This window comes from Brachypodium distachyon, chromosome 1 (genome assembly GCF_000005505.3).
Source record: "Brachypodium distachyon strain Bd21 chromosome 1, Brachypodium_distachyon_v3.0, whole genome shotgun sequence".
In the NCBI taxonomy this organism is placed as follows: Eukaryota; Viridiplantae; Streptophyta; class Magnoliopsida; order Poales; family Poaceae; genus Brachypodium; species Brachypodium distachyon.
This window is the reverse complement of record NC_016131.3, coordinates 32,186,198-32,198,920: the sequence shown is the minus strand read 5'-3', so window position 1 is coordinate 32,198,920 and position 12,723 is coordinate 32,186,198. Positions and strand designations below refer to the sequence as shown.

Sequence of the window (12,723 nt, the reverse complement as noted above, 5' to 3'; positions counted from 1 at the left end):
TATTTGATCAAGAATTACTGAATTAGTATGTGTTCTTCATACATGAAATTTCTATAAGTATATTTGTTTTGAAAAGTTCTTTCTAACAATTGTGTCCGTATCATATAAATTGCATATCAAAGCTTTGTCTTAAGCATGTCAACTTTTGAAAGAAGAAAATATAATTTAATAACAAGGCAATATTTGATGTGCAACTGGTAGGCGACGCCAGCTCGCAATCAACACTACCAGCCTACGAGAAAGCAGGTTGCACCTTCATTGCCAAATCCAAAGGGCAAAACGTTGTCGTTGTCGCAAAGTTGGTTTAAATCTTTTTGCACTAGTTTCCTACCTACCAGGGTTTACTCATTTACTCGTACATTGAGTGGGATGGGAATAAGTGTGGTTACAGGTTGATTAGAAATAGGACCAGCAAACAGACAACACGGCAAATAACGCTTCAACAAGTGCATGTTGATTCTCCAGACGTCATGGTCGTTTGATTTCTTCTTGGCAAACGTTCCACGTAGTCTATCAAAGGGTAACTTAGTTACCTCACGCCCAAAAATCGAAATTGCTTTTTGGTGCTCTGCTTTTGTACTAGCACACGACATCGCGGTACTTACAAACATGAAACACCGACACCTTACCACACCGATTGCGAAGCAGTTAATCAGGATCACTTTCCTAACTAAGATTAGTTCAAATGATAAAGAACTCAAGTATGGTCCAGTGGATTATATGTGACAATGTGCCCCGTTATTCGAAAATATCTCTTGCTGACAGGTATGCAGAATATTACTCCCTCGATCCTAAATTCTTATCGTTGTTTTAGTGTAAATTTGAACTAAAAGAACGACAACAATTTAGGATCGGAAGAAGTATAATATAAGTACATCCTCCTTCAGTTGCAAAAGTAAGACGTGCATCTCAAGATTAGGTTTGCCCAACACCAACAGTTAAAGTGACGAATTAGAGTTTTGTGACACATATGTAGTCATCATATTTGTATCCAAAAGTATTTTTTATACGATATTTGTGTTATATACATACTTAGAATTCCGAAAATACACAGACAAATTGATCTTTGAACTCCTCTCACATTTCTCTATATACTCGTTCCATGTCGTCAAATTGATTCTTAATTGCACTTATACTCAATGCTGCATTGCGGTTGGTCTAGTAAAGAATTAACTGCAAAATGAGGCTCATAATTTCAACGTCCTTCCCATGAGAAATGTTTCCCTGATTCTTTCAATTCTCAATGTTGTTTTTGACAACAATTAGAATAAGGGGTGCCAATGTCCGATGGCACAAGTGCGTATAAAAGTAGGGCGTGTATGCCGGTCTTATAACGCAGGTCGCCATACACTTGGACAAGTTGACACGTCGATATTTTTTTAATAAGTTCGGTCGACCCTACGGGTACGACTTAATCCTATGTTAGGAAAAGCTTCGACAGGTTGTTAGGCAAGTACTTGGGCCGAACGGATCTTCCCAAGATGTACACCTTTAGCGAGAGGTTCGTCGGGGCCGACTCGTACTTGGATCAAACGGGTCTTTCCCAGTATCGAGGTTAGGATACCCTCGGAACTCTAACCCAACCCATTCTCCTTCGAGCCCGCGCTAACCAAAGTTCACGTAGAGCCTCGAAACTAGAGTCCCCTAGAAGGTTTTCTCGAGGCCGGTCGACTTTTAGTCGAAAGCGGAGCTTGAAAGCGAACATTAGAGAGAGCACTCTAACCCTCTCCATTTGAGTTTATTCAAATTGAGAGTGTATGATACGTGCCCCCATGAGAGGTATTTATAGCCTAGGGGTACATGACAAAAGACCATGTCTACCCTTGAGGGAGAGAAAAAGGTGGGGGTAAAGTGGTAAAAAGAGCTCCTTGGTCCATAACTTTTGTGTACACCAAGTGGAAAAAGTAGGGGTTCGTCCATCACCTAAAGGGTATTTATAGCTTAAGGGTCCATGACAAAAGCCTAAAAGCCTCATCACTACACCTTTTTGGCCCCTATTTCACCTCTTTCCATACTTTTACCATGACATGGAAGGCTTGACTTGTTGACTTCCTTTGACCGGTGCCTAGTTGGATTGACCGTGTCATGTTGGCATCTTGACCAATCTTGGGAAATAATGACTAAGTTGTCGCTACGTAGGATTTACGGTCCGGCCCACATAAGGGTTTTATTGTACTACCACAATCAAATTTTTCTTTATATTTTTGGATGGAAAGAGTAATTTGCGTTTTGCTGGGTAGGTTGTTTGTCAAATGGAGGGATCTTCTTGATTATGACTTGGTGTATACCGCCCTTTCCTCTCCTTTCCCCTCCCCCAAGTTTTCGCCTGGAGCTCGGCCCGAGCCCGGACCCTCGCCGCCGGCGTCGCCGGTTGGGACGGGGATGGGGGAGGCGTCCGGAGCTCCGTCGTAGTTAGGTTTCCCTTAGGGGTGTTCGGCCTGATGCCGGGGTGTGGCACTATGCCATTAGGAGGCAGTCTGTGGCCGTGGGTGAGACGCGGTCGTCGGTGCCTGGCGACGGAAATCCCTATGGTGGCCGGAGGAAGGTCGCTGCTGAGATGGCCGTCGGCAAAACCTCCAGAATAATCTTGTGGTCCTTTCTTTACAGGAAGTGCTCGGGTCCTCTTCTTGCTGTTGGAGTCGCCATGGAGGTGGTTCTTCGGTGATAAGACGGAGGCGGGTTGAAGCTTCCCTGTTGCGGTCGAGCTCATCAGCGGTGGTCACAGGGGAGGAGCTATGTCGCCGGCAATCGGTTGCCGGCTTCCGCGTACCACTGCATCTACTGGTCGAAAGGCGGCCGTTCCTTTTCCTCCTGGCCAGAGAGCCGATTTGGAGGCAGTTCAGCTCCCGACTGGAGGTCGCACAAGCCTGTTGCGACGGCCTCGTCGTCCCAAGTGGCGTAGCCCCCGGCGACGGCGAGGAGATCTCCGATTGGTGGTTGAGGACCCAATTGCGTTTCTTCTTCCCCATTAAGGGTCCTTTCTGCAAAGTCCAGAGACTTGTTTGTATTTCGGTCTCTTTAGCAGGTGTGATTGTACTCATGTGCTAAGATCACTACTAATGAATAAATTTCGAGATCCTTCTTGATCCTGCCTTTACAAAAAAATAAGACTTGGTGTATACTTCCACCGTCCGCAAATAAGTGTACATCTTGGTTTGTCCTAAGTCAAAGATATTAAACTTTGACTATTTTTTTTTTTAAAAGTATCAACATTTATGACACTAAATTAGTGTCATTAAATCTGTTTTGAAATATAGTTTCATAATATACCGATTTGATGTCATATATGTTGATACTCTTTTCAATAATGTCGGTCAAATCTAGAAAAATTTGACTTAAAACAAGACCAGAAGTACACTTATCTGTGAAATAAGTATACCAATGCTGTCCAACATGGTCTGAACTGGTAGCCCGCCGCTAATGGTAGGCGCCATTAATAGCCATTAATACGATAATCATAATTAGCCACACCTCATAAAGACATTAAACCCATCACCGGCCATTAAATCCCTAGACGCATTAAACTCCACCTCCTCCTCCATCGGGATCTCCGCCACGCAGCCCCCTCCGGAGAAAACGCTGCTGCTACAAATCAAAAAACGTCGGCGAAAACATTCACAAACCAGCAAAAGCAAACACAAAGACAAAGACAAACAAAATCCCACCACCGGCCGCGTGACGCGCCGCGCGCACGAGTGCCAGGCCAAACCCGTCCGTCCGTCCGCGCCCGGTGGCCAGCCAGCCGACGCGTCCAAGCCGCGCGCATATGCCGCCGCCCAGCCTGGCCGCCGCGCAGGACCAGGTCGCCGCTAACGCCGCCGGGAACGGCATCGACGCGCGCCGCCGCGCGGGGAAGGGGAAGAAGGTCCACCCGCTGCCGGACGCCGGGACGACGATGGGGGACGGCGTCGGCATGGGCGGGGGAGAGAGCAGGAAGGGCAGGCCCGAGTGGATGACCCCGGCGGGGGCGGCCGGCGTCCTGTGGCGGCACCCGCTGCCGGTGGTCTTCGCGTGCGGGCTGCTGCTCTTCATGGGCGTGGAATACACCATCCCCATGGTCCCGCACGCCGCGCCCCCGCTCGACCTCGGCTTCCTCGCCACCGCCGCGATGCACGACGGGATCGCCGCCAGGCCCTGGCTCAACTCGCTCCTCGCCGCGCTCAACACGGTGAGTACGCCTCCGTAGATCCGATGAGCCTAGGGGGCTGCTGCCGATCTACCCTTGTGCTAAAGTAATTCCCATTATTTTCTCACCTTTTGACCGTAATGTCCCATTTGACCAAACTTGAAGCAACCTCTGCTTCCAGAATGTGCAAATTAGTCACTACACACCACCTAAAAACCCACAAAATCCACCCTCGGGATTTAGTGTTTCGTGCAGAATTCCACGTTTTTTCTTCATATTCATATATGTTTTGAATGCAATTTGTTTGAAATTTTACATGGATATATCTGCATTTTCCTCTGAACACGAGGTTCCCAATTTGGGTTTATGGCTGTTACTCTTAATTAAGAAGATGCATATAGTTGGCAGTTATACATCAACATCTCTCGCTTTAATTATAAGACTTATTATGTCAAGGCTCTGGTCTTGTGACATACACTTTCGAAGTTATCGCTCCTGATGAGGGAAGCAAAACTGACTGATAGCCATAGAGGCAAAAGGAGCAATAAACTACTGTGTGGCTAGATAGCCATCACCATCAGTATCGGTTTTTGGTAAATTGGGTCACCCGAAAAGCCACCATCCAATCTTTCCCGATAAGTTCAAGAATCTCTTTTTTTTTGTGGGTATAGTTCAAGAATCTCATCATCCTGCATTCTTCACACATCCATGGATTTCCTGATAAGATACTGCATCTGGCTAGATAGCTACCTTGGTCCCCCATTGTTATTGCCAGTATCGTCGTGAGGGGATCCATATGCTGAATGGGACGTGTGACCTTCTTCTCTTGTGCAGGTGTTCGTGGCGATGCAGACCGCCTACATCCTGTGGGCCATCCTCGCCGAGCAGCGGCCCCGTGCCGCCATTGCCACGCTCATGATGTTCACCTGCCGCGGCCTGCTCGGCTGCTCCACCCAGCTGCCCCTGCCGGCGGAGTTCCTGGGGTCTGGGATGGACTTCCCCGTCGGGAACGTGTCATTCTTCCTCTTCTACTCCGGGCACGTCGCGGGCGCGGTGATCGCGGCAGCCGACATGCGTCGCGTGGGGCGTCTCCGGCTGGCAGCCCTATACGACGCGCTCAATCTGATACAGGGCGTCAGGCTGCTAGCGTGCAGAGGCCACTACACCATCGACCTTGCTGTCGGCGTCGGCGCAGGCCTCCTCTTTGACATGCTCGCCGGCAGGTACCTGGACAGCAAGAACGTCGACAGCGGCGAGAACCGTTGCTGCAGCAGCTGCCAGAAGGCTCTCTTCTCACAGAAGCTTACATCATAGGCCCATCATCAATGGCCTTGGCGTATTACAGTGGATTGGGCATCGTCCATGCCATTTTTTATGCAAGAGAATTCACGTGCTACTTACTGATACTTGATTGTGTAAACAGTGTTTGTCCTATGTGAGCTTTGACATCTTCTGAAATGCGAGTGTCAGAAGTTCCTAGCAGATAACAAGACAGAATCAGCACAAGAACTAAGCTAAGCTGGTAAGTGGCAAGGTCAAAATGCACCATTTATTTCTGAATGACGGGTGGCATTTCTCTGAACATTGTTTCTACACCCAGTTACTAGGATTATTTCCATGTAGCATAGAGGACATTTATAGGACAATACATGGCAAACGTTTACAACAGGTGAGTAGGTGATTATGTCTATCTAGCATACAGTGGTTGCTTCTTCTACCTTAGGCTTGCACCATGGAACTGCAAGGATTTGAGACTAACTCCTCACGCCATGAAACAACAGCGGGGTGTTCAAGCAAGCATCGCAGACACAGAAAAATCACCAGTCAGTTTCATCAGAATTAGCTAGCGATGTCGTGGCTGAACATCTTACACGACACTGTTATTTACGGTCACCATTGGCGATCCGTTCTGCTCACCGAGCTTATGAAACTCAGCCTTAATGACCTCCACAATCTTGGCGTCCTCGAGGTCTTGATCAGGGATGTCTACATGTAAAGAACCCTGTTTAACGAGCTCCTGGTTTAGTGCCTGCTGCTCGATGTAATGGTAGAGCTCTTGGTGGAAAGGGTGGTCAAGGGAGAAGCAGTTATTGACATCGTTCAGTGAGATTTTAGATGAGCCCTCGAGTCGGCAAAAATGGGGTAGGGCTGAATGGTCCATAATCTGCATAGTTAAGAAAATGCAGGTCGTGATAATCATATTCTCAGCATGAAACATGGAAATGTTAGGAACTACTACGATCCATTACATGGAGTTCTTATCCTCTTACCTTTCTTGGTTAAAAGTAGTGCTCAACAACCAATGATCAATTTAAAGGTAGCACTAGCAAGTAATCTTACCTTTAGAAGCTCATCTCTCCCACAGCCATGCAAAACATGAATCTTCTTTCTTGTTCTCTCTTGCAACAGAGGTTTCACAACCTAGTAGCAACATTAAATGATTGATCGGTTCAAAATGAAAATTAGTAAGGTTCTAGTAGACTGACAATCTTAGGTATCATACCTTCCAACACGCTGAGAATATATATGGAGCATTTACTATATAATAGGTCTCGGCCTTTTCAGGGTAATTCAGATCATCAACAGCAGATATTGCAGTCAAAATCTGTAATCCATCAATAGGTAGCATCATAAATATGAAGTAGCGTGTGTGCTTATAACCTGGAAAACAGGATAATATTCCCCCTCGTACATGTAGCCACAAAATCATAAAAAATGGCATGCCCATGCAAGCGTACCTTCAATAGGTTCAGTGCTGATAACTTCAAACCAGTCATATCTAGAACCTTTATAGAGGTGCTAATAGGTCGCCCAAACTTCTTCGTCGCCGTAGGCTAGATTGAACATAAGCAAGCAAAAACACTTGTTACGAAATTTCATTTGAATGATCCAAGCGAGCATGGAGGTTTAGTTGCACTCACCAAAATAATACGGTCACGATACTCATTGATCTGGATATGAGACTGCACATAGTAATGAACCTGAAAATGCAACATAATATCATTTCAATGCACATGAGAAAGGACAGAATAAACCTTCATGCTTATCTGTCCAATATGTATTCCTTTTTAATTACACTAATATCGCAAGTTCGCAATGCAGGATAATTACTTCATTTCTAATTGACATGGATGCAACCTTACAAGCTAACACTTATCAGAAGTTGGGAATGCAGGATAATTACTTCATTTATAATTGACATGGGTGCAACCTTACAAGCTAACACTTATCAGAAGTATATTTGCACAGCAGAAAGTAAAAGCATGCAGTTTGCATAAGTAAGAAGTGTATGATCAATTACCGAAGCTTTGTCGTATGTGCTCAGCCCAACACCAATGCCAAATACTGGGAGGCCCTGGCAAATGGAAATGGCAAAAAGGCAAAAGGAAATATTAAATAACTTTAAACTCGTCTATGTTACATTAAATTATGGAATGGACGTCAAAATTTCTATGGCATAAAGATCCACAATGACTCATTGGCAAAGCACAAAGAATAGAATTATTGCAAAAAAATAATGAACTACTAGGACAAGTAACTTACTTCTCCCTCTTTATCTAAATGTCGTGTTACAATGTGTGCGGACATCGGAAATAATTTCATTTTATTATATTTAATACTTTTTGTACCATTAAAATAGGAAAAGTAATAGCAAAAAAATTGGAGACTGTAATTTGGATATAGTACTTTCCAGAGAAACTTGGAGTTCCAAAAGGGCATACAATTTTACTGAAAGTTTCTGATCAAAGGAAATTCAGAGTTGACCTACCTCAACTCTGTGAGAACTGATTGTTCAATATACTTAACCTTTTATAGTGCAACTAGATGTACTTATGTATTTGAAGGTGAATGTATCTAATGTCATCTGTCAGACGTTTCTACAGAATTCAGCCACACGCTAGAATCAACAGCTAAGATACATGTATGCAGAATGTTGCAGTTCACATACACTCCGAGGAAACAAGTACTCCCTCCTTCCATATATGTATTACGGCCCCATATGAAATTCTGTGGTACCAAGGCAAAGAGCACATGTTTCAAAAAAGGTTCTCAATTTCTGTTTTGGCCAATAGATTTGGAACCCAAGAGACTTGTAGTTAATGCAGGTTTGGAATGGTAGGCATGTATTGGTCACACTTAATCTAGATTTGGAGCCTGAGAGACTTGCAATTAAATGGGACACGGTTTAAGAAAGATGAATTAGAAAGTGATCTTACAACTGTGGAAAACTCGTATTTGGAATCAGGCCTTACATAAGGAAAGGAGGGAGTACTACATAAAAGGGCAGTATTCAATAATGAAAGAAATAAAAGATGATTAGCTTAAAACAGCTGTACCTCCTTTGAGTATCCTGATAATCCAACAAGCTGTGATTCTCGTATCGATCTGTACAACTCTAATGGGACTATAGGTTTCTGCAAATGATCGACACATTCAGATGATCAGTAATAAAAAAAATGCAAACAGGAATATATTCAGAGGCAATAACCAAGCTTGTCATAGAAGAACGACCACTCACCTCCAATATACTATCAATTTCGTTTTGTATCCTCCAATTCAAAGAATCTACAAGCTAGCAGAAACAAAATATCCTTAAGCAATGAAACAATCCATGTAACATTTACTTAACCATTCAATAATATCTGGGAGGTGGCGAGGAGGGGGGGGGGAGGGGATGTAATGTAAAATTACCATTTTATGAGCCTTAGTTGCATCCCAGTCTCTAGCTTTAAGGAAACGCACTAGTGTCTCTGTTGGATAGCCCTGGTGCACATTCTGAAAAAAGAAACTCATGTAATTGAGAATTCAACACCCTAGAAAATCTCCTCAGAGTAACAGAAAAGCTACTCAAGAATCTCAAATGGTATAACTCTTTCCGATATGGTAATTCCATACCACTGGGGCTAAAATCTTATTGATATGCTACTTTTGTAGTGCTTTAAGCACTTGTAGTAGTAATTAGTGCTGTTATATGGTAATATCCCAGTAACAGCAGGATCACAAATGAGGGTTTCATAAATTAGAAGGGTCCTTTGTAAATAGAGGTAGCAAGTGCTTTTAAAAAATAGAGGTAGAAAGATAAGATCATAAGAACTAGATACTAGTTCAACCCATTGCAAGACAAGATTTCAAAAGTAGCTGAGTGATAGGTATATGCTTATCTTGAGTGCCTTTATCTTTTCTTTTTTTATCATATAAACTTAGCCTTTAAAAGTAAAAAAAATGTTATGGCGAAAGGAATATAGAATCTTAGACTTTAAAAGTCGGGTTTTGTTATCACAGAAGGAAACAATATTCTTTTTTCACACAAGCTGCGAAAATAGAATATGCGCAGTGTGCACATGGCATAATGACTATTTATACATCTCCTACAAGCTCAAAAGTAAACATAATGAATTCACAGACATGTGTTACTTATAACAACCAGACATGTTCTTTACAAATTATTAAAACAAACAGAAACTGAGAGATGGGCCGAAGTTGATTCATATTTCCTATTAAATAACTTGGATACTGTTGTCATTTTGAATGAAAATGGTCCTTCCATGCGCTAATACTTTTGACACAATAATTCTGCTGTTAGTAGCACTGCAATCTTGATTCCCACTCCACTAAATAAGAGATTCTGATCTGGAATAAGTTGACATCTCTACTCAGCACTCAGGCTTTAAAGCCTTACTTTTAGAGAGCATTTAGGTAATCACAGAAGCATAAAAGGCAATCCACACGCAATTCTCGCTTAGGATACGTATCAACTTGTGCCTTCAACCTGAGAGTACAACTTTCCAGCACCTCACGGTCCACCAGCTGATTTCTGACGGACTAAAGGGAAGAAAATGAAATCATGCCAAAGAACTTGGGAGGAGCTGCTATAAGAATGTGTAACAGACAAAAGAAAACTAAAGAGAAAATTCGGACGGACACATTGATACGAACTAATAGCAGGCTCGATGCCCTAAAAAAAGGATCAGGAGGCTCGGCTGCGAACACCTCACTGTCCACTTGCTGATTTAGTGGACCGGAAATCAGAACAATTCCCTGAGACACACTCCTCACATTCACAGCCTCAATTCATTGTCAAACTACTCAAAATTATCCCCGAAAATCCCAAATATGTGGCCTACGCCAAACAACAAAAGAACACCTTGAATCCGAATACAACAATACTGCGCCTACTTTTCTTACCAAAAATATAGCCGTAGATCCATTATCCTACTCCATATATACACAAAAAATTGTCTACCACTATTTTTTTTTCAGGTACATGCCTAGCACTAGTTCATCAGTACATCATCCAAGTTCAAGCATGTCAACGAAATGCCCCATTCCTGAATCCAACTAGAAGGACAGGTCTCAAGAAAGTAACTAAAATGAAGCATTTTTCGTTCAGACAAACATATCAAGCATCTCCCCTAATTCATTCGAACCAAATTAGTTGTGTTAACTGAGCTGAACTAAGCAATGGTCTAAACCAACTGAAACAGCAGAATAACCCAAGAGAACCAACAATAGAAGATTTTTTAAGGTGTGAGAAACATAGAAAGAGCCACCATACCTGGAACGACTTCTTCAGCGGCGCCTCGACTGCAAAAAAAACATACAAAAACAAATGCGCACAGTAATTAGCACCAAGCAAATGCGTACAAATTCACACATACACACATGACCAGAAGTCCAGAAGTCGAAAGAAAGGGGGAAAATCTCCGGACTGGCATGGACGAACCACTCTTGCGAAACCCAAGAAAATATTCGAAACTTGACAAACAAACAGAGCACACGCGCACCTTGGTCCATGAGGCGGGCGAGCTGCTCGACGGCGCCGTCGCAGGCGGCTCCCATTGCGCTTTGCGGCGGGCGGTGCTCCCCCCCGGGCTCGGACTGCGAGAGAGAAGGAGGAGGCGGGAGCGGCCGATTTGGAGGGGGCGGACAATGAGGGAAAGATTCGCCGGGGCCGTTTGCTCGGGTGCTGGTTGGTTGGTGGGGGAGGAGACGACGGTCTCGTCGAGTTCTTTGGTCAGCGGCGTTGCGGCGTTTGAGACTTGAGGTCCACTCGAGCTGGAACAACGGCTTTGGCCGTCCAGTGTGCTAAATAAGGCAAAGGGATACGGTTCCGATACCGATTTGCCATATTTAACCCTCTACGCGACTCCGATACGAGGTGTTGTTGACACGGCAGTGTTGATTAAATGCTTCGTTCTGCACTAAATTTAGCATTTTTTTAAGCTGAATACATTTGACGTAAAATTTGTTCATATTCTAGTAAATAAAGATACTTTCTTCGTCTGATTCCTCCGTCTAACAAAGGATACATCTAAATTTTAATGAACATGAGACATTTTTTGTTGAACGGATGAACTGAGTCAAACAAAAAATAATAAGGATCGGAACGAGCAGATCATCATCCTTCACAGGCCCTCTGTTCAAGGCTCCGTATTTTCTCCCGTGGCGTTCCAAACTTGCTATATCGGTTCTAGTGATTGATTACTAGATAATTGAGTTACAGATATACGGAGTAGTAGTATATTTTCTTGTTGCATAAAGCTTTTTTTACTACCACACCAAGAGTTAATTAGTTGGTGCGTATATATATATGTGCACCTGATCCCCTAATTCGAAGAGATTATCTCTTCATGTGTTGTCCAAAAATTTCGGAAATCTCAATCGATCTCAGTCTACTATAGTTTTAAGTGTCTGATCAACAACTAACCATAGGCACCCACTCTCTGCTTCATAGGCACACAACCCGACAAAAAACAGTAAGATACTGTTAGTTAGTATGCATCACGGTTTCTATTTGTGAAGATTTAAAATCTAAACAACTGACCAGAATCAGCAAAAGGGTACCAACGCCAATTATTTGCATGTGAGAGCATGCATGTGCTAAGTTAAGTTAAATTAAAGTCTGGAATGCATTCATTCTTGAACGAACGAAAGAAAAGTTAGCACATTAATCTGTCTGGTTAGGTGGCTCTCGTGCAACTCATGGCACCCAAAGCAAATCAGAGCTCGTGGGGGGTATAACCTGCATCGGCATATTGTATTGGGCCGGTGGAGCATGCGCGCGCTGAAGAAAAGAATGTGTTCCGAGTCAGTCAGGTGCAAGTTTGGTGCGTGGCGGGTGCGCCACCGTGGAAGAGATGCTGGATACCGCATGGGCTCTGGACTAGAATATGACTGCAAACATTCTTTTATATATCCCTTCTTCTCTTTTCCATGTGTTCCGCACTACCAAGTGTTTGGTTGACTCATGGACGTCACGCATGGGGTCTCCGGGGCACATGCCTTAGCTAGAATCGATGCTCCCTCGGTCGGTCTTGTAGTATTGTTTGTGGCTTTGGAATATTTGGTTGGAGTGAGTAACCGGGTAAGCCGGCGTGCGTGCGTAACGTAACGACGAATGCCACGTGAGGTCACAACTACGGTTTACCGTGCGATGGCTATTTTATAGCTGCGTACTGTGTCATGGACTAAAAAAGGTTCCGATGTGGAGACAGCCGTCGAGCTTTGGTTAATCGGCAGAGACAGCCGGCTTGACTATCTCGCCCGACACCCATATTATTGGTGTAACAGGGATCTTGGAATAAAAGATAGAGCGA

General features: G+C 43.8%; 2 protein-coding genes across 3 annotated transcripts; one reads left to right on the top strand and one right to left on the bottom strand.

Annotated features, from left to right (window-relative positions):
• Positions 1-3,558: 3,558 nt before the first annotated feature.
• Positions 3,559-5,584, top strand: LOC100836622 (phosphatidylcholine:diacylglycerol cholinephosphotransferase 1). The gene is made up of 2 exons (XM_003563602.4): positions 3,559-4,168; positions 4,961-5,584. Exons 1-2 carry the CDS (start codon positions 3,767-3,769, stop codon positions 5,438-5,440), a joined length of 882 nt encoding a protein of 293 aa, XP_003563650.1. The 5' UTR covers positions 3,559-3,766; the 3' UTR covers positions 5,441-5,584.
• Positions 5,585-5,658: 74 nt separating this feature from the next.
• Positions 5,659-11,207, bottom strand: LOC100836317 (phosphatidylinositol/phosphatidylcholine transfer protein SFH2). 2 transcript variants are annotated; one of them, XM_003563601.4, is made up of 11 exons: positions 10,912-11,207; positions 10,683-10,711; positions 8,819-8,902; positions 8,646-8,699; positions 8,464-8,541; positions 7,428-7,481; positions 7,048-7,107; positions 6,865-6,960; positions 6,630-6,731; positions 6,467-6,547; positions 5,659-6,290 (listed from the first exon to the last, which is right to left on the bottom strand). In XM_003563601.4, exons 1-11 carry the CDS (start codon positions 10,964-10,966, stop codon positions 5,994-5,996), a joined length of 990 nt encoding a protein of 329 aa, XP_003563649.1. In that variant the 5' UTR covers positions 10,967-11,207; the 3' UTR covers positions 5,659-5,993. The 2 variants fall into 2 exon arrangements, with proteins under 2 accessions (XP_003563649.1, XP_010227536.1); XM_010229234.3 differs by lacking the exons at positions 10,683-10,711; positions 10,912-11,207 and adding an exon at positions 9,023-9,211.
• Between the last annotated feature and the right edge of the window lie 1,516 nt (positions 11,208-12,723).